Source organism: Scyliorhinus torazame, chromosome 5, assembly GCF_047496885.1.
Source record: "Scyliorhinus torazame isolate Kashiwa2021f chromosome 5, sScyTor2.1, whole genome shotgun sequence".
Classification (NCBI taxonomy): Eukaryota; Metazoa; Chordata; class Chondrichthyes; order Carcharhiniformes; family Scyliorhinidae; genus Scyliorhinus; species Scyliorhinus torazame.
Window position 1 is genome coordinate 174,445,650 of NC_092711.1, and position 24,621 is coordinate 174,470,270.

The 24,621-nt window shown below is 47.3% G+C and overlaps 1 protein-coding gene and 1 long non-coding RNA gene across 2 annotated transcripts in view; one reads left to right on the plus strand and one right to left on the minus strand.

The window, feature by feature from the left end:
• Positions 1–24,621, plus strand: part of LOC140422408 (uncharacterized) — a 176,229-nt gene that overhangs the window by 46,179 nt on the left and 105,429 nt on the right. The window lies entirely within an intron of this gene.
• Positions 12,241–21,815, minus strand: LOC140422379 (uncharacterized). Its single transcript, XM_072507396.1, has 2 exons — positions 21,709–21,815; positions 12,241–18,205 (listed from the first exon to the last, which is right to left on the minus strand). The coding sequence occupies exon 2, from the start codon at positions 17,838–17,840 to the stop codon at positions 16,665–16,667; it is 1,176 nt and encodes a 391-aa protein (XP_072363497.1). The 5' UTR covers positions 17,841–18,205; positions 21,709–21,815; the 3' UTR covers positions 12,241–16,664.

Here is a 24,621-nt window from a genome sequence, read left to right on the forward strand (position 1 = left end):
AGTGTCGGGTGGGGGTTATGGGGATAGGGTGGAGATGTGGGCTTGGATAGGGTGCTCTCTCAAAGAGCCGGTGCAGACTCGATGAGCTGAATGGCCTCCTTCTGCACTGTAAATTCTGTGATCAGAGCAGGTGAATCAACTCTCCCCGGTGTGAACTCGCTGGTGTCTCCGCAATGTGGATGATGTTTGAAATCTCTTTGTGGAGTGAGAGCAGCTAAACGGTCTCTCCTCATTGTGAATGCGCTGGTGTTCCATCAGTATCCAAGAGCTTTTAAACCCACTCCCACAGTCGGAGCATTTAAAGGGTCTCTCATTGGTGTGAGTGACATTGTGGTTCAGCAAGTGATGACCGAGTGAATCTTTTCCCAGTCGGAGAGGTGAACGGGCTCTCCCCAGTGTGGCCTTGCTTGTGTTTCATCAGGTTGGATGAAGTTCTAAAGCTCCTTGTGCAGTGAGAGCAGCTGAACGGTCTCTCCTCAGTGTGAATGCGCTGGTGGGACATCAATCGCTGTGAGCTTTTGAAACCCCTTCTGCAGTCAGAGCATTTAAAGGGCCTGCTCTTGGTGTGAGTGACATTGTGGCTCAGCAGGTTGGATAATTGAGTGAATCCCTTATCACACACAGAGCAGATGAATGGCTTCTCCCCGGTGTGAACTCGCTGGTGTGCCTGCAGGTTGGATAACTGAGTGAATCCCTTATCACACACAGTGCAAGTGAATGGCCTCTCCCCAGTGTGAACCCGCTGGTGTGTCTGCAGGTGGGATAACCGAGTGAATCCCTTATCACACCCAGTGCAGGCGAATGGCCTCTCCCCGGTGTGAACTCTCTGGTGTCTCTGCAGGTGGGATAACCGAGTGAATTCCTTCCCACAGTCCGAGCAGATGAACGGCCTCTCCCCAGTGTGAACTCGTTCGTGTCTCCGCAGATTGCCAATGTCAGTGAATCCTTTTTCACACTGAGAGCAGGTGAACGGCTTCTCTCCAGTGTGACTGCGTTGATGCCTTGCCAGCTCATGCGGGGCTGTGAATCCCTTCCCACACACAGAGCAGGTGAACGGTCTCTCTCCATTGTGACTGCGTTGATGCCTTTCCAGCCCGTACGGGCCTTTGAATCCCTTCCCACAGTCCTCACATTTCCATGGTTTCTCCATGGTCTGGGTGATCTTGAGTCTCACCACGTTGGACCATCAGTTGAAGCCTTGTCCACAGAACACGTGTACAGGCTCTCCCTGATGTGAATGGTGTAATATGTTTTCAGACTGTGTCACTGGTTCAAGCACTTTCCACAGTCAGTGCTCTGTAACAGTCTCACACGGGTGTGTGTGTGTGTCTCAGTGCTTTTCCAGACACACTGATGTTCAAAATCTCTTGAAGCAGACAGAATAGACAAACATTTCTCCTTCTAGATTCAAAGGCCGATGATATTCGATTCCCAAGAATTGAGTGACTCAGTCAGTTCTTGACGTGATATTTAGTTTGAGATATCGGCCTCAAACGCCTCTCGTTCTAACTTCCTGCAAAAAGATTTTACAAAAGTGATCACTGTCAGTGCAGAATAAGAAATTCAGAACAGACAATTCTAGTTTCTAGCAAACATTCTTTGCTCTCTCTCTTACCCTCAAATGCTCTAAATCTCCATTCCACACACTCTTCCTCCACTCTCACTCTGCTGTATCGAATATTCACTCTCCCAATTCTCCTAATAATAATCTTTATTATTGTTACAAGTAGGCTTACATTAACACAGCAATGAAGTTACTGTGAAAAGCCTTTGGTCGCCACACTCCGGCACCTGTTTGGGTACACAGAGGGAGAGTTTAGAATGTCTAAATCACCTAACAAGCACGTCTTTCGGGACTTGTGGGAGGAAACCAGAGCACCATGGAAGAAACCCATCACTCCCGGAGTGATGTCCTGGAGCTGAGATGATTGACCTTCAACCACCATTGTCCTTTGTGCCAGGTATGACTCCAACCAACGCAAAGTATTCCCTCAGATTCCCATTGACTCCAGTTTAGCTAAGGCTCCTTGATGCCATACTCAGTCAAATGCTGTCTTGATGTCAAGGACAGTCACTCTCATCTCACCTCTGACATTCAGCTCTTTCGTCCATGTTTGGACCAAGGCTGTAATGAGGTCAGGAGATGAGTGACACTGGCAGAACCAAAACGGAGCGTCCATGAGCAGGTTATTGCTAAGTAAGTGCCACTTGATAGCACTGTTGATGACTCCTTCCATCACTTTGCTGATGATGGAGAGTATTCCGACAAGGAATTCATTAGTTGGGTTTGATTTGTCCTGTTTACTGTTCCCTTTAATGTCAACCTTTAAATGTGAACATTCGGAAACAGTAAGAAGTCTTACAACACCAGGTTAAAGTCGAACAGGTTTGTTTCAAACACTAGCTTTCGGAGCACTGCTCCTTCCTCAGGTGAATGAAGAGATATGTTCCAGAAACATATGTATAGACAAATTCAAAGATGCAAGACAATACTTAGAATGCGAGCATGAAATGAAAATGAAATGAAAATCGCTTATTGTCACAAGTAGGCTTCAATGAAGTTACTGTGAAAAGCCCCTAGTCGCCACATTCCGGCACCTGTTCGGGGAGGCTGGTACGGGAATTGAACCGTGCTGCTGGCTTGCTTGGTCTGCTTTAAAAGCCAGCGATTTAGCCCAGTGTGCTAAACCAGCCCCTTTGCAGTTAATTAAGTGTTTCCATATCCAGAGATAGGGGTAACCCCAGGTTAAAGAGGTGTGAATTGTCTCAAGCCAGGACAGTTGGTAGGATTTCACAAGCCCAGGCCAGATGGTGGTGGATGAATGTAATGCCACATGAATCCCAGGTCCCAGTTGAGGCCGCACTCATGTGTGCAGAACTTGGCTATAAGTTTCTGCTCGTTGATTCTGCGTTGTCGCGCGTCCTGAAGGCTGCCTTAGAGAACGCTTACCCGGAGATCAGAGGCTGAATGCCTTTGACTGCTGAAGTGTTCCCCGACTGGAAGGGAACATTCCTGCCTGGTGATTGTCGCGTGATGTCCGTTCATTCGTTGTCACAGCGTCTGCATGGTCTCGCCAATGTACCATGCTTCGGGACATCCTTTCCTGCAGCGTACGAGGTAGACAACATTGGCCGAGTCGCACGAGTATGTACCGCGTACCTGGTGGGTGGTGTTCTCACGTGTAACAGTGGTATCCATGTCGATGATCTGGCACGTCTTGCAGAGATATATATCACCATTACATGTTCTCACGTGCAATGGTGGTATCCATGTCGATGATCTGGCACGTCTTGCAGAGATATGTATGTTTCTGGAACATAGCTCTTCATTCACCTGAGGAAGGAGCAGTGCTCCGAAAGCTAGTGTTTGAAACAAACCTGTTGGACTTTAACCTGGTATTGTAAGACTTCTTACTGTGCTCACCCCAGTCCAACGCCGGTATCTCCACATCCTTAGGAAAGAGACCATCCTTTTAGCCAGACAAATAAATGTGTCAAGCTGAGGGAGCAAAGGATGTCAATGTCTTGAAGAGAGAGAGAGACCTGGGCCAAGCTTTCCAGAGTCTGCAGCCTCCCTGGATTCACGTCCTTTCCCTTCAGTTGGTGCAAGTCACCAATTGAAGGTCAGAATAAGAAAATAAATGGGGGAGAAAATTAAGCGTTTTACTCACAGATGTTGGAGACAGAGTCTGTGTGCAGCTCAAGCTCATTCAGGGTTGGAGGAACAACAGCTTTGCTCGGCAGAAACCTCCATGTCCAGCTTTCGCATTGAGACAATGGGGAGCTCTGATTGGCGGAGGAGCAGAGTCCTTCCGGTCCTCCAATCTTCCCATTGGTCAATACCTCAGCAGTCAGGTCAGCGGCGTGGTGCTCCCCTGCACATGCGCAGCTTCCCCTCTCTTTTCGACATGCGCTGTCCCGGGTCAGGGGAGAGGGATTTCACCAACACATGCGCAGCTTTCCCTCTCCGTTAGACATGCGCATTCCCGTGCCGGGGTGGGGGAAGGAGCGATCACCGAGCGGCTTCTTGCTCTAGCCGGAGTTCTCAGATGGTTGCTTGGAAACCGTCTCGAGTATCTGTCGGGGGAGGGGGAACAAAGAGTGTGGGCGGGGCTCCCGTGTCCGCGCGCCGGGCGGGTGCGCGCTAATGCAGTGACGTCACAGCGAAGCGAATTTATTCCGATTGGTTGATTTAGGACGAGCTCCTTTATGATGTCACAATGTGGAGGTTGGACAATGAGCTTCAGACTAAAACTTCCTTCTCTGGGCAACATCTGGGAACATCAATGTCTCCCCCTTTCATCAGGTCATAAGATTTCGGAGCAAAACTAGGCCATTTGGCCCATCGAGTCTGCCCCACCAGGATCTCATCCTGGCCTTAACTCGACAGTCCTGCCACTTCTCCATAACCCATCAACACAGTACCAATTAAAAACTCCTAAATTTACTCACTGTCCCAGCTCCACCGCACTCTGGAGTAGTGAATTCCACAGATTCACAGCCCTTGGGAGAGGCAGTGTTTCCTCAACTCTTAGAATTTGCTACCTCTTTTTAAAAATAATCTTTATTGTCACAAGTTGGCTTACATTAACACTGCAATGAAGTTACTGTGAAAAGCCCCAACAGTAACACCACCTAACTTTTTTTTGACAAACAATTTTATTAAGACATTTTGGCACAATAAACAACAATAATATAAAACAGTGTGCAAAAAAACAATCGTGCAAGAAACCCAGCTCCCCTCCCACAAGGACCAGCCTAAGTACCCCCCTAACCTACATTACCCTAACCCCGCCCCCCGCTGACGATTAATTTTCCGCGAAGAAGTTGATAAATGGTTGCCACATCCGGGCGAACCCATACAGCTTTCATCCAGACCGAGAAAGCCTGCCATATCTGATAGACAGGCCTCCGACTTCGGAGGTTTTGAGTACCTCCATCCCAGCAGAATTCGTCGCCGGACTACCAGGGAAGCAAAGGCCAAAACGTCAGCCTCTCTCTCCCCCTGGACTCCCGGGTCCTCCGAAACCCCCAAAATAGCCACCTCTGGACTCCTCACCACCCCTGTTTTCAGTACACAGGACATAACATCCGCGAACCCCTGCCAATACCCCCTGAGTTTTGGACATGCCCAAAACATGTGGACATGTTTCGCCGGCAGCCCTCCCGAACATCTGGCGCACCTGTCCTCCAATCCGAAAAATTTACTCATCCGGGCCACTGTCAAGTGGGCCCAGTGGACGACCTTAAATTGAATCAGGCTGAGCCTGGCGCATGTTGTGGTCGTGTTCACCCTACTCAACGCCTCCACCCATAAGCCCTCTTCTATCTCACCTCCAAGGTCCTCTTCCCACTTAAGCTTCAGCTCCTCGGTCTGACTCCTCCGCTCCCATAAGTTCTTTATATATATCCGAGACCCTCCCCTCCCCCACCCATCCACTGGACACTACCCTGTCCTGGATCCCCCTGAGTGGCAGGCGTGGGAAGGACTGAATCTGCGCAGAAAGTCCCGCACCTGCAGGTACCTGAACTCATTCCCTCTCGCCAGCCCAAATTTCTCCTCTAACGCCCTCATGCTCGGGAAGCTCCCTTCCAAGAATAAATCCCCCATCCTCTCAATCTCAGCCCTCTGCCATGCTCAGAACCCACTGTCCATATTCCCTGGGGCAAACCGGTGATTATTGCAAATTGGGGACCAAACCGATGCTCCCATTCCCCCCATGTGCCTTCTCCATTGGCCCCAGATCCACAATGTCGCTACCACTATGGGGCTCGTGGAGTACCGTGCTGGTGGGAGTGGCAGGAGCGCTGTAACCAGGGCTGCCAAATTGGTCCCCCTGCACAAAGCGGCCTTCATTCGCTCCCAATCCGACCCCGCACCCACCATCTACTTCCTTATCATAGCTATGTTGCTGCGGTGCTGAGGACCCGGGTACAAATCCCGGCCCTGGGTCATTGTCCGTGTGGAGTTTGCATATTCTCCCCATGTCTCGTGGGTTTCACCCCCACAACCCAAAGATGTGCAGGTTACGTGGATTGGCCACGCTAAATTGTCGCTTAATTGGAAAATTAAAAAAATAATTGGGTACTCTAAATTTTTTTATTTTTTAAAAAATCATATTGGCCGCCCAGTAGAAATTACTGAAGTTTGGCAGCGCCAGCCCCCTTCCCCTCTGATCCTCTCGAGCATCACCCTCTTCACCCGCAGGGACTTTCCCGCCCACACAAATCCCATAATCATTTTATTAACCTTCTTGAAAAAAGAACGCGGAATGAAAATGGGGAGACACTACAAGATGAACAGGAATCTCGGGAGGATTGTCATTTTAACTGTCTGCACTCTCCCCGCTAGTGTCAGTGGGAGCACATCCCACCTCCGGAACTCAGCCCTCATTTGCTCCACCAACCGAGACAAGTTCAACTTGTGCAGACAGCTCCAGTCCCGCGCCACCTGTATCCCTAAGTATCTAAAACTGTCCCCCACTAACGTGAACGGCAGCCCCCTCAACCTACCCTCCTGGCCCCTCACCTGGACTACAAACAACTCATTCTTTGTCATGTTTAGTTTGTACCCCAACAACCAGCCGAATTCCTTCAGGATTCCCATAATCTCACCCATCCCAGCCACTGGATCCGTGATGTATAGGAGCAGGTCGTCAGCGTACAATGAAACTCTGTGTTCCACACCTACCCCCGTACCAGCCTCTTCCAGCCCCTAGAGGCTTTTAGGGCAATTGCCAGCGGCACTATTGCTACCACAAACAGCAGTGGGGAGAGGGGACACACCTGCCTTGTCCCACGGTACAGTCTGAAATAGTCAGATGTCGTCCTGTTCATCCTCATACTCGCCTCTGGAGCCTGGTACAACAGTCTGACCCAGTCGATAAAGCCCTCCCCGAACCAAAAACGTCCCAGCACCTCCCATAGATAGTCCCACTCAACCCGGTCGAAAGCCTTCTCAGCATCCATTGCCACAAGTACCTCTACCTCCTTACTCTCCGGGGCATCATAATCACATTCAGCAGCCTTCTTAGGATGGCCACCAGCTGCCTGTCCTTGACTAACTCGGTTTGATCTTCCATAATGACGTCTGGCACACAGTCCTCAATCCTAGCCGCCAAGGGCTTGGCCAGAATTTTAGCATCTACGTTGAGCAGAGAGATCAGCTTATAGGACCCACATGCCTCCAGGTCTTTGTCCAGTTTCAATATCAGCGAGATGGTGGCCTGTGACATCATTGGGGGTAACACCCCTCGGTCTCGTGCCTCATTAAAAACGCTAGCCAGCACCGGCCCCACTATCTCGGAGAATTTTATGAAACTCCACCGGATACCCATCCGGCCCTGGGGCTTTACCTGATTGCATGGCCCTCAAGCCCACCAATATTTCTGAAGTCCTGATCGGGTCCCCAACCAGTCTACCAATCCCCAATCCCCTTCCCACTTTTGGGAAGGTCAGTTCATCCAGAAAGCGTCTTATCCCCTCCCGCCCCAGGAGTTCTGAGGATTAAAGCTTGCTATAGAAATCCCTGAACACCTTGTTCAGCCCCGCCGAATCCCCTACCAAGTTTCCTGCCCTGTCCGTCCTGTCCCTATGTGCTCTGATCGAAATCAGCTCCCCTCTCACCACAGCCTTCAGCGCTTCCCAGAGCACCACCGCTGAGACTTCCCCTGTGTCATTGACGTACAGGTAGTTTTGCATACATTTCCTCACCCTCTCACACCGCCTCGTCTGCCAACAAACCGACCTCCAGCCTCCATTGAGGGCGCTGAAAACTTTCCTTGCAGACCTGCAGATCAACCCAGTGTGGGGCATGGTCCGAAATAGCGATCGCCGAATATTCTACATCCGTCACCCCCGCTAACAAATCTCTGCTCATGATGAAAAGATCAATTCGGGAATACACCTTATGAATATGTGAATAGAACAAAAACTCCTCCCCCGTCACCCCCCCTCTACCATCTCCAGAAGCCTTTTTTGTTGGTCCTTCAACCTCTCCATCTCCACCTCCCCCACCGTTTGGTGATCCTCCTGCTCCTCCAGCGCCTTTTCCAGCTTCTGGATCGTACGATCCTGGGCATCCAGCCTATGCTCAGGGCCCTCGATATACTTCTGAATCGGGTCTATACTGTTCCGCTGCAAAGCATTAAAGCCCTCATGAATGACCTTCAACAGATGCTCCGTTGTTGGCTGGGCTGTCTGCATTAAGGGTCCGGAAGTCGGCCATATTGTCCTCAGCAGCAGCTTGTACACTGCCCTTGTTTGCCCACTTCTTCAACTGTTTGCGATTCTTTCTGCTTCTTAATTCCATACACCTGTGTCTGGAGTCAGTGCCTGAGTGCCTATGCCTTCCGAACTAGCACTCAAAAGTACAAAAAAGTTGGGGGGAAAGGTCCAAAAGCACCAAATGTGTGACTTACTCCTCCATAGCCGCCCCTGGAACCTCCACCTAACCTTTTTGAACACTAAGGGCAATTTATCTTGGTCAATCCTCGTAACCTGCACATCTTTGCACTGTGGGAGGAAACCGGAGCACCCGTACAAAACCTACGCTGACGCGGGGAGAAGGTGCAGATTTCCACAGACAGTGACCAAAGCCGGAATCGAACCTGGGACCCTGGAGATGTGAAGCAACGGTGCTAACCACTGTGCTACCATGCTGCCCATCTTACCCTCAGACTATTACCTCTTGTTCTAGAATGCCTGAAAGACGTGCGGTTAGGTGAATTGAACATTCTGAATTCTCCTTCTGTGTACCCTAACAGGTGTCAGAATGTGGCGACACGGGAAGTTTCACAGTAACTTCATTGCCGTGTTTTTTTTTTAAATTTAGATTACTAAATTCATCTTTTCCAATTAAGGGGCAATTTAGCGTGTTCAATCCACCTACCCTGCACAACTGTGGGTTGTGTGGACAAAACCCAGGCAAACACAGAGAGAATATGCAAATTCCACACGGACAGTGACCCAGATCTGGGATCGAACTTGGGACCTCGGCGCCGTGAGGCGGCAGAGCTAACCACTGCGTCACCGTACCGCCCCATTGCAGTGTTAATGTAAGCCGACTTGTGACAATAATAAAGATTATTAGTATTATTTTAAAATTTTAGAGTACCCAATTCATTTTTTTTCCCCAATTAAGGGGCAATTTAGCGTGGCCAATCCACCTAGCTTGCACATCGTTTTGGTTATGGGGACAAAACCAACGCAAACACGGGGAGAATGTGCAAACTCCACACAGTGTCCCAGAGCTGGAATCGAACCTGGGATCTCAGTGCCGTGAGGCCGCAGTGCTAACCTCCTGCGCCACTGTGCTGCCCTCGATTATTATTATTATTAAGAGGGAGTAGCCTCTCCAAATCTACTTTTCCTTTCCATTTCTTTTCTCATTCTGAGGGGACTTTGGTGACTTGCAGCAACTGAAGCGAAAGGAAGTTTGTATGTTGCACACATGTTGAGTTCAGTATTATAGACATATTTTTGTCTTGCAGCCTGCATGGAGATTTTCAGGCCTCTGCCCAGGACAGGAAGCAGTGAGCATGGATCTGTCAATCAGCCTGAATCAGCACCTTCTGAGATTTGGGAGGATGAATATTACGTACAGTAGAGTGAGAATGGAAACTAGAATTGTCTGTTCTCAACTTGCATTTTACAGGATATTAGACGAAGATTTGAAGAAAAAAACGTCACTTCAGGATTTGGAAGAGTCATTTGGTTTATCGGGACCTGAATATCATCAGGAAACCATCACAGCAAAAGACGCCTCTGGGGTTAAGGGCTGCCAGTCAGGCAAAGGTATAGAATGGAAGTAAACACAGGAACGAAGCATCACACTGGATTGGTTCCAGGAGAATTGAGTGACAACTTCAGCGACGTTACCATGGAGTGTGGTTGTTCATTGTGTTAAAGTAAAAGTAAGAAGTCTTACAACACCAGGTTAAAGTCCAACACTAGTCGAATCACTAGCTTTCGGAGCACTGTTCCTTAGGTGAATGAAGAGGTGGGTTCCAGAAACATAGATACAGACAAAGTCAATGATGCAAGACGATACTTTTGAATGCGAGTCTTAGCAGGTAATTAAGTCTTTACAGGTCCAGACGGAGTGACTGGAGAGAGGGATAATTACAGGTTATAAAGAGGTGCGAATTGTCTCAAGCCAGGACAGTTGGTAGGATTTTGCAAGCCTAATAATGCAGAATCGCCGAGCAGAAACTTATAGCCAAGTTCCGCACACGTGAGTACGGCCTCAACCAAGACCTTGGATTCATGTCGCATTACATTCACCCCCCCCCCCCCACCCCCCCCCCCCCCACCCCCCAAACCATCTGCCTGGGCTTGCGAAATCCTACCAACTGTCCTGGCTGGAGACATTTCACACGTCTTTAACCTGGGGTTACCCCTCTTCCCAGTCACTCCGTCTGGACCTGTAAAGAACATTTATTATTATTTCTACTCTTGTAATATTGTACTGTAACCATGTTATATATTTTCAGTAATCTCTTACCTCAAAGTTTATCTTTGGAATTAGTTTCCTACAGGGACCAGTGGAGTCTGGGAGTCATTGAATATATTCAAGGATGAGCTAGACAGAATTATTTGTTTTATTATAAGTTCTCTGTTTTTGTTTTCAATTAAGGGTCCCTCTCCCTTGGACATGTGCAGTTCCAGACCACCCATCCACCTGGGATAGAGCAGTTTCACCAGCATGGGAGGATTGTGGGAGCTGCGCCCGCCATTACTTGTCCAGAGCCATCTCCAACCTTATGAGACTCGGATGAAAAATGAGGGGGTGGACATTGACCCCAAACTGACACAAAGTACATGTGGGTAGTCACTGGATTTGATTGTGACGCCACCCCCCTCTCACCAAAACATCTTTTTTAAATTTAAAGTACCCAATTCATGTTTTTTCCAATTAAGGGCCAATTTAGTATGGCCAATCCACCTACCCTGCACATATTTGGGTTGTGGGGATGAGACCCACACAGACACGGGGAGAATGTGCAAACTCCACACGGACAGTGACCCAGGGCCGGGATCAAACTTGGGTCCTTGGTGCCGTGAAGTTAGACAGAATTCTGATTGATGAGGGAGTTGAGGATCATGGGGAACAGGTAGGAAAATGGACTGAAAGTTAAGATGAGGAGTGAATTCTTCACTCGAAGATGTGGTGAAACTTTGGAATTTTCTACTCCAGAGGACTATGGAGCCTCATTCATCAAGTATTATCCAGATCGAGTTGATAGGTTTCGAGATGTTGAAGTCACCAAGGGAAATGGGGAATAGTGTGGGGAAATGGTGCTGAGCTAGATCGGCCATTGAGCTCATGACAGGGTTGAGCAAGTTCAATGTGCCAAATGGTCGACTGCAGCTCCTATTTGCACTGGAAGCTCATCAGCGCATTCACACTGGGGAGAGACCATTCAGCTGCTCTCTTTGTGGGAAAGGATTCAGTCAGTCATTCACCCTGCGGAGACATCAGCGAGTTCACACTGGGGAGAAACAATTCGCCTGCTCTCAGTGTGGGAAGGGATTCACTCAATTATCCAGCCTGCAGAGGCACCAGTGGGTTCACACTGGGGAGAGGCCATTCATCTGCTCTCAGTGTAGGAAGGGATTCTGTGAATCATCCACATTGCCGAGACACCAGCAAGTTCACACTGGGGAGAGGCCGTTCACCTGCTCTCAGTGTAGCAAGGGATTGTGTTTCCTCGTACCTGCTGAGGCACCAACAAGTTCACAATTGATTACAGGGGTTGGATTCTGCTGTTATTGTTGCTCCTCAATTACATCCAGGACTGCATTTTGTTCATTCTGACAGTTGGTCAATGGGGAGGGTCGGAGGGTTTCTTTCTGCTGGACTGGCCTTCTCACGACTGATGCTTTTGAGCCTTGTGGCAAATTTCATAAGGATCACAGAGTGAAAGGGTGTTTGGAAGGTAGATGCCAGATAGTTCCTGTTTCTGTTTGGAACCCCAAAGCATGCAGGTTTAGATGAAGATAGGCTTTGGTGGTTACATGGTTCTGTCACAGAAGGAAACTGTCAAGCTATGAGGGGCAAGTTGATTGGGAACATACAATAAAATGTGTAATGATACACAGGCAATCGCATTTAAAGAATTACACATATTTATATAAAATATAGATTCCTTTCAGAAACAAAAATCCAACAGGGAAAGTGACGCAACCGTGGCTAACAAGAAAAATTAAAGATTCCATTAGGTCAAAGGAAGAGGCTCATTGATAGATTATAGGTTTATTGCTTCACTGATTTATTGGTACCTTGAAGAATCAATGCAGTATAATTCTTAAATTCAGTATACATACAGACAGAAAATGGAATATCCACAAGGCAAAGTCATTGTTTCATATAAAAATATGAGAATTGCTGTACAGCAACTTGATGTGTCAGAATCTAACACGGTTTCAAGAAAAGTTGCATAAAAGCCCTCGTAATGAATAAACCATTGTTCTACAAATACATGTAGTAGTGAAAAAGTATCGCAGCCTCAGCAACAGAAACATTCACAAAATGTAGCAAAGCCTGAGCAACAAGCAAGGTTAATGCAGAACACCTTATCTTCAGAGGATTGGTACATGTGGCAGGAACATGTAGACATTTAATTAAATTGATAGATATTAATGAATCTTAAGTAATGACCAATGCCTGGATAACAAATCATGCTCCAAGTGACGGAGAGTTTTTTGAATAAATCAGGAAGCCTCAGCTGAGAATTTGAAACCAATAAGGGGTTACACCATTGATAAGAATTTCTTTAAGAATAAAGTTTCATGACTAAAGTTTCTTCTGTATTCATGCTTTATGAAATTATGAACCATCTATTGATTTCCTAATATTTTCTCATGTTTTTGTTTAACTCTATTATGTTTTGATGTATTATTTGATCTGCATTTTGATTTATTTTTATGCAAGAGAATCAAGGTGGATAATTAGCAATAAAGTTGTATTTTTGGACACCTCCAATCAACCAGATCTTGGTCTCATTTTTGAAGATAAAATAGATCTTATCACTCATATAGTTGCCAAAATAAGTGCAACCCTGACGATTGGAAACTTGTTTGAGAATTCAGCAAAGGAGGATCAAGAAACTCATAATGAGTAAATAGAATGTGAGAGCAAACTGGGGAGAACTGGAAAAGCTCCAATAGGAATGTGAAAAGGGAAAGATTAGCAAAGACCAATGTGGGTCCATTCCAGGCAGAGACAGGAGAGTTTATAATGGGGAATGAGGAAATGACACAGAAACTAAACAATGTGTGTCTGTCTTCATGGTGGAAGATACAGAAATTGTCCCAAAAATATGAGACCCCCAAGGGACCAGTGAGCACGAGGAACTGAAAGAGATTAGAATTAGTGAAAAAGTAGTACTGGAGAAATTAATGTGGTTGAAAGTTAATAAATCCCCAAAAGCTGCTGCTCTACATCCCAGAGTGTTGAAAGAGGTGGCTGTAGAGATAGTGGATACATTGGTGATCATCTTTCACAATTCTATAGATTCTGAAATGGTTCCTGCAGATTGGAAGGTGGTAAATGTAACCCCAATATTTAAGGAGGGAGAGAAAAAACAGGGAACCACAGACCCATTAGCCTGACATCAACAGGAGGGAAAATGCTAAAATCTATTAGAAAGGATGTGATAACATACAAATTAGGAGCAGGAGTAGGCCACTCGGCCCCTCGAGACTGCTCCACCATTCAATAAGTTCCCGGCTGATCTGATAGTAACCTCAACTCCACATTCCCGCCGACCCCCCAATAATCTTTCACCCCCTTGATTATCAAGAATCTATTCAACTCAGTCTTCAAAATATTCAAAGACTCTGCTTCCACTGCCCTTTGAGGAAGAGAGTTCCAAAGACTCCCAACCCTCAGAGAAAAAAGTTCTCCTCTGCCTTAAATGGGCAAGTTATTACTTTTAAAGTGACTCCAATTTCTAGATCCTCCCACAAGAGGAAACATCCTTTCCACATCCACCCTGTCAAGGCCCCTCAGGATTTATGCGGTTCAATCAAGTCACCTAAACAGCCTGTCCAATCATTCCTCATAAGACCAGCCTCCAATTCCAGGTATGAGTCCAGTAAACCTTCCCTGAACTGCTTCCAACACATTGACATAATTCCTTAAATGAGAGCAATACTGTACACAGTGCTCCAGATGTGGTCTCACCAATGTCCTGTATAACTGAAGCATAACCTCCCTACTTTTGTATTCAATTCCCCTCACAATAAACAATAACATTCTATTAGCTTTCCTAATTACTTGCTGTTCCTGTATACTCGCCTTTTGTGATTCATGCTCTCAGCCACCCAGATCCCTCTGAATCTCAGAGCTCTGCAATCACGCAGCATTTAGATAATAAGCTTTTTTATACTTCTGGCCAACAAGGACAAATTTACATATTCCCACATTATTCTCCATTTGGCAGATCTTTTCCCACTCACTTAACCTATCCATATCCCTTTGTAGTCTCCTTATGTCCTCTTCACAATTTACTTTCCTACCCATCTTTATATCATCGGAGCCGGAGTTGGCCATTCAGCCCGTCGAACCTGCTCCACCATTCAATACGATCATGGCTGGTCAACCACTTCAATGCCTTTTCCCCCACTATCCCCATATCTCTTTGTGTTATTGGGATTTAGAAATCTGTGAGTCTCTGCTTTAAACTCACTCTGCGACTGAGCTCCCACAGCCCTCTGGGGTCGAGAATTCCAAAGATTCACAACCCTCGGAGTAAAGAAATGTCTCCTCCGAGACCGGTCCTAAGTGGCTTCCCCCTTATTTTGAAATTGTGTCCCCTGGTTCCAGACTCTCCAACCCAGGGAAACATCTCGCCTGCACCTCCTCTGTCTATTCCTTTATGGATTTTATAAGTTTCAATTAAATCCCTCATTCCTTGAAACTCTAGAGAAAAAAGACCTAGTATCCCCAATCTCTCTTCATAGGACAGTCCTGTCAAACCTGGAACAAGTCTGGTGAAACTTTGTTGCTGTTCTTCTGTGGCAATACCTTTCCTAAGGTAAGGGGAGTAAAACTGCACACATTACTCCAGCTGTGGTCTAAGCATTTCATAATGATCGATGTCAAGGCCATCGGATGGTATTCATTGAGGCACGTTGCCTGGTTCTTCTTTGGCACCGGTATGATGGTGGTCTTCTTGAAGCAGGTGGGAACCTCAGAACGGAGTAGGGAGAGGTTGAGGATGTCCGCAAACACACCCGTCAGTTGGTCAGCGCAGGATCTGGGTGCATGGCAGGGATCCCGTCAGGACCTGTCGCTTACCGAGGGTTCACTTTCAAGAAGGCCAATCTGGCTTTGGAGGCTATGACGGTGGGCATGGGTGTGTCCAAGGTTTGTTGGTTTCCTGCTCGAAGTAAGCATAGAACGCAGAGTTTGTCGGGGAGGGCTGCGCTGCTGCTGAAGACTCTACTCGGCTTTACTTTGCACGCATTATGTTATTTAAGCCTTGCCACAACCAACGAGAGTCCATGTCGTTAATCTGTGATTCCAGCTTAGTCTGGTATTGTCTCTTGGGAGTCCTGGTGTTGTCTCTTGGAGTCTGTGATGGCTTTGCGGAGGTCATACCTAGATCTTTTGATTAGGTCAGGGTCGCCTGTCTTGAATGCCTCAGACGTGCCCTTCCACAGGGAGTGAATCTCCCGATTAAACCATGGTTTCTGGTTGGGTAACGTACGTACTACCTTCTTTGACACACAATCTTCTACACACTTGCTGATGAAGTCTGTGACGGTGCTGGTATACTTGTTTAGGTTGGCTGCGGGGTTCTTGAATATGGACCAGTCCACTGACTCCAAGCAGTCACGTGGGAGCTCTTCTGTTGCCTCGGACCAGCGTTGCACGACCTTCTTAACCGGATTCTCCGCTTCAGTTTCTGCTTGTATGCCGGGAGAAGGAGCACCGTCTTGTGCTCCGATTTTCCGAAGTGCAGTCAGGGGACGGATCGAGAGGCGCCCTTGATGTTTGTGTAGCAGTGGTCAAGGATGTTGGGGCCCCTGTCGGGACAGGAGATGTATTGGTGGAATTTTGGCAATACACTCGAGGTTGGCCTGGTTAAAGTCCCCGGCCACAATGAACAAGGCCTCCGGGTATTCTGCTTCATTGTTATTTATAGCGGTTACAATTCATCAAGCGCCTTCTTCACTTCCGCCTGGGGTGGGATGTAGACCGCCGTGATGATCGCAGAAGAGAATTCCCATGGAAGGTAGTATGGACGGCACTTCACAGTCGGGTATTCCAGGTCCGGGGAGCAGTAGTTCGCCAGGATCGCCACATCCTAGCAGCAGGAGGAGTTGATGAGAAGACAAATCCCTCCACCCACTTCAGTCCTGGATGTGATTAACAGCAGGAATAACAGCAGAATTTAACCCATCATCACTTGTGAACCCTTTGGTGTCTCAGCATGTTGGACGACTGAGTGAATCCCTCCCCACAGTGAGAGCAGGTGAATGGCTTCTTTCCAGTGTGACCTCACTGGTGTCTCCGCAATGTGGATGACGTTTGAAACCTCTTTGTGCAGAGAGAGCAGCTGAACAGTTTCTCCTCAGTGTGAATGCGCTGGTGGGACATCAGTACCAGAGAGCTTTTAAACCCACTCCCACAGTCGGAGCATTTAAAGGGTCTCTCATTGGTGTGAGTGACATTGTGGCTCAGCAAGTGATGACCGAGTTAATCTTTTCACAGTCGGAGAGGTGAACAGGCTCTCCCCGGTGTGACCTCGCTCGTGTTTTATCAGGTTGGATGAGGTTCTAAACCTCTTTGTGCAATGAGAGCAGCTGAACGGTCTCTCCTCAGAGTGAATGCGCTGGTGGGACATCAGTAGCTGTGAGCTTTTGAAACCCTTCCTGCAGTCAGAGCATTCAAAGGGCCTGCTCTTGGTGTGAGTGACATTGTGTTTCTGCAGGCTGGATAATTCAGTGAATCCCTTATCACACACAGGACAGATGAACGGCTTCTCCCCGGTGTGAACTCTCTGGTGGCTCTGCAGTCTGCATAACTGAATGAATCCCTTATCACACACAGAGCAGATGAATGGCCTCTCCCCGGTGTGAATTCGTTCGTGTCTCCGCAGGTTGCCAATGACATTGAATCCCTTTTCACACTGAGAGCAGATGAAAGGCCTCTCTCCAGTGTGAACTCGTTCGTGTCTACGAAGGTTGCCAATATCAATGAATCCCTTTTCACACTGAAAGCAGGTGAAAGGCCTCTCTCCAGTGTGAACTCGTTCGTGTTTCCGCAGGCTGCCAATGTCAGTGAATCCCTTTTCACACTGAGAGCAGGTGAAAGGCCTCTCTCCAGTGTGAATTCGTTCGTGTCTCCGCAGCCTGACACTATCAATGAAATCCGTTTCACAGTGAGAGCAGGTGAACGGTCTCTCTCCAGTGTGAACTCGTTCGTGTCTCCGCAGGTTGCCAATGTCAGTGAATCCCTTTGTACACTGAGAGCAGGTGAAAGGCCTCTCCCCAGTGTGAACTCTCTGGTGGCTCTGCAGTCTGCATAACTGAGTGAATCCCTTCCCACAGTCAGAGCAGGTGAACGGCCTCTCCCCAGTGTGAACTTGTTCGTGTCTCCGCAGGTTGCCAATGTGAGTGAATCTCTTTTCACACTGAGAGCAGGTGAAAGGCTTCTCTCCAGTGTGAACTCTCTGGTGTCTCTGCAGTCTGGATAACTGAGTGAATCCCTTCCCACAGTCAGAGCAGGTGAACGGCTTCTCTCCAGTGAGACTGCATTGATGCCTTTCCAGCTCGTTCGGGCCTTTGAATCCCTTCCCACAATCCTCACATTTCCATGGTTTCTCCATGGTCCGGGTGATCTTGCGTCTCACCACGTTGGATGATCAGTTGAAGCCTCATCCACACACACAACACATATACAGTCTCTCCCTGCTGTGAATGGTGTAGTATTTTTTCAGGCTGTGTCACTGGTTAAAGCTCTTTCCACAGTCAGTGCTCTGTAATAGTCCCACATGGGTGTGTGTGTGTCTCAGTGCTTTTCCAGACACACTGATGTTTAAAATATCTTGAAGCAGACAGAATAGACAAGCATTTCTCCTTCTAGATTCAAAGGCCGATGATCTTCAGTTCCCAAGAATTGAGTGACTCAGTCAGTTCTTGACATGATATTTAGTTTGAGATATCGGCCTCAAACTCCTCTCGTTCTAACTTCCTGCAAACAGATTTTACAATAGTAATCATTGTCAGTACAGGATAGAAACTCAGAACTGACAATTCTAGTTTATATCGAACATTCTTTCCTCTCTCTTTCCCTGAAATGCTCTAAATCTCTATCCCACACACTCTCCCTCTATTCTCACTCTGCTGTATCTAATATTCACCCTCCCAATTCTCCTGAAGGTGCTGATTCAGGCTGTTTGACAGATCCAAACTTCCTGTCCTGGACACAGAGACCTGAAAATCTTCATGCAGGCTGCCAGACAGATATATGTCTATGTTACTGGATGAAAGTCAAAGAGATCTAGGAGTACAGGTCCACAGGTCATTGAAAGGGGCAACACAGGTGGAGAAGGTAGTCAAGAAGACATACGGCATGCTTGCCTTCATTGGCCGGGGCACTGAGTATAAGAATTGGCAAGTCATATTGCAGCTGTATAGAACCTTAGTTAGGCCACACTTGGAGTATAGTGTTCAATTCTGGTCGCCACACTACCAGAAGGATGTGGAGGCTTTAGAGAGGGTGCAGAAGAGATTTACCAGAATGTTGCCTGGTATGGAGGGCATTAGCTATGAGGAGCGGTTGAATAAACTCGGTTTGTTCTCACTGGAACGAAGGAGGTTGAGGGGAGACCTGATAGAGGTATACAAAATTATGAGGGGCATAGACAGAGTGGATAGTCAGAGGCTTTCCCACAGGGTAGAGGGGTCAATTACTAGGGGGCATAGGTTTAAGGTGAGAGGGGCAAGGTTTAGAGTAGATGTACGAGGCAAGTGTTTTACGCAGAGGGTAGTGGGTGCCTGGAACTCGCTACCGGAGGAGGTGGTGGAAGCAGGGACGATAGTGACATTTAAGGGGCACCTTGACAAATACATGGATAGGATGGGAATAGAGGGATACGGACCCAGGAAGTGAAGAAGATTGTAGTTTAGTCGGGCAGAATGGTCGGCACGGGCTTGGAGGGCCGAAGGGCCTGTTCCTGTGCTGTACATTTCTTTGTTCTTTGTTCTTTTGTTGAAAGTGTGTGTAATATACAGACTGTATTCACTTACTTTCCCTCCCAATTTTCCTGAAGGTGCTGATCAACAAATCTAAACTCACTAAAACCTGTACAAGAGTAGAAAATCTCCATATAAGTACATTTACTGATTAGAGATGGGGAAATTCTTGAGGAAGAATTTTATTTAGTCATGGAGTGGTCATGACAGGGAACTCACTGCACACAAGGGTTGTGGAAGTTATTGAGATGATTCATAATTTAAAATAAAATAGGATGGTCACTTCAAGAAAATAAACTTGCAGGTGAACAGGGATATCGAGGGGGAATGGGACTGACTGGATTGCTGTACAGAGAGTCAGCATTGACTTGAGTTACCAAATGGATTCTGTCAGTGCTGCAATGACTGTATGACTGGAAATATATAATGTAGGTACAGTACTATATTACAAAACTAAAAATAATAATACATTTATTTTATTACAGAATCACCAATAATATATATAATACGTACCATATAACAACACTAGACATATCTTTGTCCGATATTAAATTTTTAAAAATTAATTTACGGCATGTGGACAATGCTGGTCAGGCCAACATTTATTGCCCATCCCCAGTTGCCCTTCCAAAGTAGTGGTGAGCTGCCTTCTTGAACTGCTGCAGTCCTTGAGGTGTTGGTACATCCCCTGTGCTGTTTTTTTAAAAAATTTGTTTTTTATAAATTTGAATTACCCAATTCATTTTTTTCCAATTAAGGGGCAATTTAGCATGGCCAATCCACCTTACCTGCACATCTTTGGGTTGTGGGGGCGAAACCCCACGCAAACACGGGGGAGAGTGTACAAACTACACATGGTCCCAGAGCCGGGATCGAACCTGGGACATCGGCGCCGTGAGGCAGCAGCGTTAACCACTGCTCCACCATGCTGCCCTACATCCCCTGTGCTGTTCTGGAGGGAATTCCAGGATGTTGCCCCAGGGACAGTGAAGGAACGGCAATATATTTCCAAGTCAGGGTGGTGTGTAACTTGGAAGCAAACCTCCAGGTGGTGAGGTTCCCAGGTATCTGCTGCTCTTGTCCTTCTAGATGGTTGTGGGTTTGGAAGGTGCTGTCTGAGGAACCTTTATGAGTTACTGCAGTATATCTTGGACATGGTATACATGGCTGCTACTGCTTGTCGGTGGTGGAAGGTTTGAATGTTTGCAGAAGGCGGCGCAATCAATCAGGCTGCTTTGTCCTGGATAGATTCGAGCTTCTTGCGTGTTGTTGGAGCTGCACTCATCCAACAAAGTGGAGTGTATTCCATTACACTCCTAACATGTGCTTGTAGATGTCTGGTGGACAGGCTTTGGGGCATCAGGAGGCGTGTTACTCGCCATAAGATTCCCAGCCCTTGATCTGCCATGGTAACCACAGTATTAATATGGCTAGTCCAGTTCAGTTTCTGATCAATGGTAACCCCCAGGATGTTGGTTGTGCGGGTTTCAGTGATGGGAATGCCACTGAATGTCAAGGGGTGGTGGTTAGATCCTCTCTTGTCGGAGATGGTCATTGCCTGGCACTTGTGTAGCAACGGATGTAACTTGTCACTTATCAGCCCAAGTCTGGATATTGTCCAAGTCTTACTAAATTTGGACACGGACTGCTTCATTGTCTGAGGAGTTGAGAATGGTGCTGAACATTGCGCAGTCATCCGCAAACATCACCACTTCTCACCTTATGATGGAAAGGAGATCATTAATGAAGCAGCTGAAGATGGTTGGGCCTCTGATACTGCCCTGAGGAAATCCTGCAGTGAAGTCCTGGAGCTGAGATGATTGACCTCCAATCACCACACCCATCTTCCTTTGTGCCAGGTATGACTCCAACCCGTGAAGAATTATCCCCTGATTCCCATTGACTCCAGTTTAGCTGGGGCTCCTTGATGCAATACTCAGTCAAATGCTGCCTTGATGTCAAGGGGAGTCACTCTCACCTCACTTCTGGCATTCAGCTCTTTCGTCCAAGTTTGAACCAAGGCTGTAATGAGGTCAGGAGCTGAGTGACACTGGCGGAACCCAAACTGAGCGTCCAGGAGCAGGTTATTGCAGAATAAGTGCCACTTAATAGGGCCTTTGATGATTCCTTCCATCACTATGCTGATGATGGAGAGTATTCCGACAGGGAAGTAATTGGCTGGGTTTGATTTGGCCTGTTTACTGACCCCTTAAATGTCAGCCATCTCCTGGGGAAACCAGCCCTTTAATTGTTAACATTAGGAACAGACCATCCTTTTAGCCAGACAAATAAATGTGTCAAGCTGAGGGAGCAAAGGATGTCAATGTCTTTAAGAGAGAGAGAGGCCTGGGCCAACCTTTCCAGAGTCTGACCCTCCCTGAATTCACTTCCGTTCCCTTCAGTTGCTGCAAGTGACCAATTGAAGGTGAGAATGAGAAAAGAAATGGAAAGGGGGAGAAAAGAAATGGAAAGGGGGAGAAAAGAAAGTGTTTTACTCACAGGAGTCTGTGTGCAGCTCAAGCTCATTCAAGGTTGGGGGGAACAACAGCTTTGCTCGGCAAAAACCTCCATGTCCAGCTTCCGCATTGAGACAATGGTGGAGCTCTGATTGGCGGAGGGGCAGAGTCTTTCCGGTCCTCCAAGTTTTCCCATTGGTCAGCATCTGAGCGGTAAGGTCAGCGGAAGAGAGCTCACATGCGCATGCGCAGCATCCCCACTCCCTGAGACATGCGCAATCCCGGGTCAGGGGATGGGAAAACCACCGACGGCCGGAACTGTCAGGCGGTTGCCTGGAAACCGTCTCGAGGAAGTTTTGGGGGCGAGGAAACAGAGGGTGGGGGTTGGGCTCGCGTGTCTGCGCGCCGGCGTGTGCGCTCTAATGCAGTGACGTCACCGCGGAGCGGATTGATTCGTATTGGCTGATTTAGAGAATGAGGGCCTTTGTGATGTCACAATGTGGAGGTTGAAGGGTTTCAGACTAAAACTTCCTCTTCTACCAACATCTGGGAGCAAATCAATGTCTCCCCCTTTCAGAAGTTCATAAGGTATAGGAGCAGGATTAGGCCATTTGGCCCATTGATCTGCTCTGCCATTCCATCATGGCTGATCTCATCCTGGCCTTTTCTTCCCGGTCCTGAGAGTTCTTCAGAACCCTTCGACCCAATTAACAATCTGTCCAACTCCTCCCTAAATTTACTCACTGTCCCAGCTCCTCCGCACTCTGGGGTAGTGAATTCCACAGATTCACAGCCCTTGGGAGAAGCAGCTTCTCCTCAACTCTGTTTTGAATAGGGCAGCACTGTGGCCCAGTGGTTAGCACTGCTGTCTATACGGTGCTGAGGACCTGGGTTCGATTCTGAACCTGGGTTCGATCCCGGCCTGAGGAGTCATTGGTAACTTGCAGCAACTGTAGAGAAAGGAAGTGAATCTAGTCTGTATTTTCCACACATTTAGAGTTCAGTAATATAGACACATTTATGTCTGGCAGTCTGCATGGAGATTTTCAGGCCTCTCCAAGATGGGAAGCAGTGAGCAGGGATCTGTCAGTCAGCCGGAATCAGCACCTTTAGATAATTAGGAGGATGAATATTACATACAGCAGAGTGAAAATGGAGGGAGAGTGTGTTGGATGGAAACTAGAATTGCCTGTTCTCAATTTTCGTTTGTCAATTCCTTTTACAGGATATTAGATGAAGATTTGCAGAAAAAAACCTAACGCCACTTCAGGATTTGAAATTAAATGAAATGAAAATCACTTATTGTCAGAAGTAGGCTTCAAATGAAGTTACTGTGAAAAGCCCCAAGTCGCCACATTCCGGCGCCTGTTCGGGAAGGCTGGTACGGCAATGAACCATGCTGCTGGCAAGCGTGGGTCTGCTTTAAAAGCCAGCTATTTAGCCCAGTGTGCTAAACCAGCTCCTAGCCCCTATTTGGAAGAGTCACTTGGTTTATCGGGACCTGAATATCATCAGGAGAACCATCATTGCAAAAGACACTTCTGGGATGAAGGTTTGCCAGTCAGGCAAAGGAATAGAATGGAAGTAAACATAGGAACGAAGAATCACATTGGGCTTGTCCCAGGAGAATTGAGTGACAACTTCAGCGATGTAACCATGTTTGATTTTGTGAAAAGTAAAAGGGCAACATTCTATTTATAGTTTAAGGGATACGTTCCCTGTAAAAATAATGTTTAGGCATTGTTGCTTCTCGTTTGTTTGTTGCAGTAAAAGTGAACTCGCTGGTGTCTCAGCAGGGTGGATATATGAGTGAATCCCTTCCCACACTCAGTGCAGGCAAATGGTCTCCCCCGGTGTGAACTCGCTGCTGTTTAGGTCGCTTGGATGAATCAGTGAATCCTTTTCCACACACACAGCAGGTGAACAGCTTCTCCCAGTGTGAACCCGCTGTTGCGTCAGCAGGTTTGATGACCAAGTAGATCCCTTCCCACTCACGGAACAGATGAATGGTCACTCCCCAGTGTGAGTGCATCAATGAGTTTCCAGCTCAGACAGGAAACCAAATGCCACCTCACAATCCCCACATTTCCACGGTTTTGCGTCAGTGTGAATGCGCTTGTGTCTTGACAGGCCAGAAGATTGGCTGAAACCTCTTCCACACACACAACACATGTATGGTTTCTCTCCACTGTGAACGGTGTTTTTTCCTTCCATGTGAATCGATGGAATTCCCTGCCCAGTGAAGCAGTTGAAGCTCCTTCATTAAATGTTTTCAAGATAAAGATAGATAGTTTTTTGAAGAATAAAGGCTTATGGTAGTTCTGGCGGGGAAGTGGAGCTAAGTCGACAATAGATCAGCCATGATCTCATTGAATGGCGGAGCAGGCTCAAAGGTCCAGATGGCCTACTCCTGCTTCCAGTTCTTATGTTCTTATATTATGTTCAAAACCTGCTGATATTCAGTAATGATAACTTAAGCGACTCCATTAGATCCTGATGTGATATTTCCCGAATACAAACCTTCCCCTTCCAATATCCTGTGAAATCAGTTTGGACAGAAAAAAGGAGTGAGAGAAAATCCAGAAGAACACAAAGGTGGGTTGTGAAATTGAGCTGAAATCTGGTCATTTGTGAGGCCGGCACTAGGAAAAGGTCACCTTGAAAACTGCCAGATCTTCACAAAAGAACAACCGATTCACTGATGTCGTTCAGGGAAGGGAACCTTCCACACGTCTGGGCCAGAAAAGTTTCAGGCCTCTGTGGGGGGAGGAGAGTGAGAAAAGATTGAGAGCAGAGGTGGAGAAGGAGAGGGAATTTATATTTCCAAAATCTAACCAGAACATTGACAGGATCTCCCAAACCCTCAACCTCCGCCTCCTTGAAGGACCAGGGTATCGGGTCTGTGAACACCATCACATCTAGATTCCCCTCCAAGGCACACACAGTTCTGACAGTA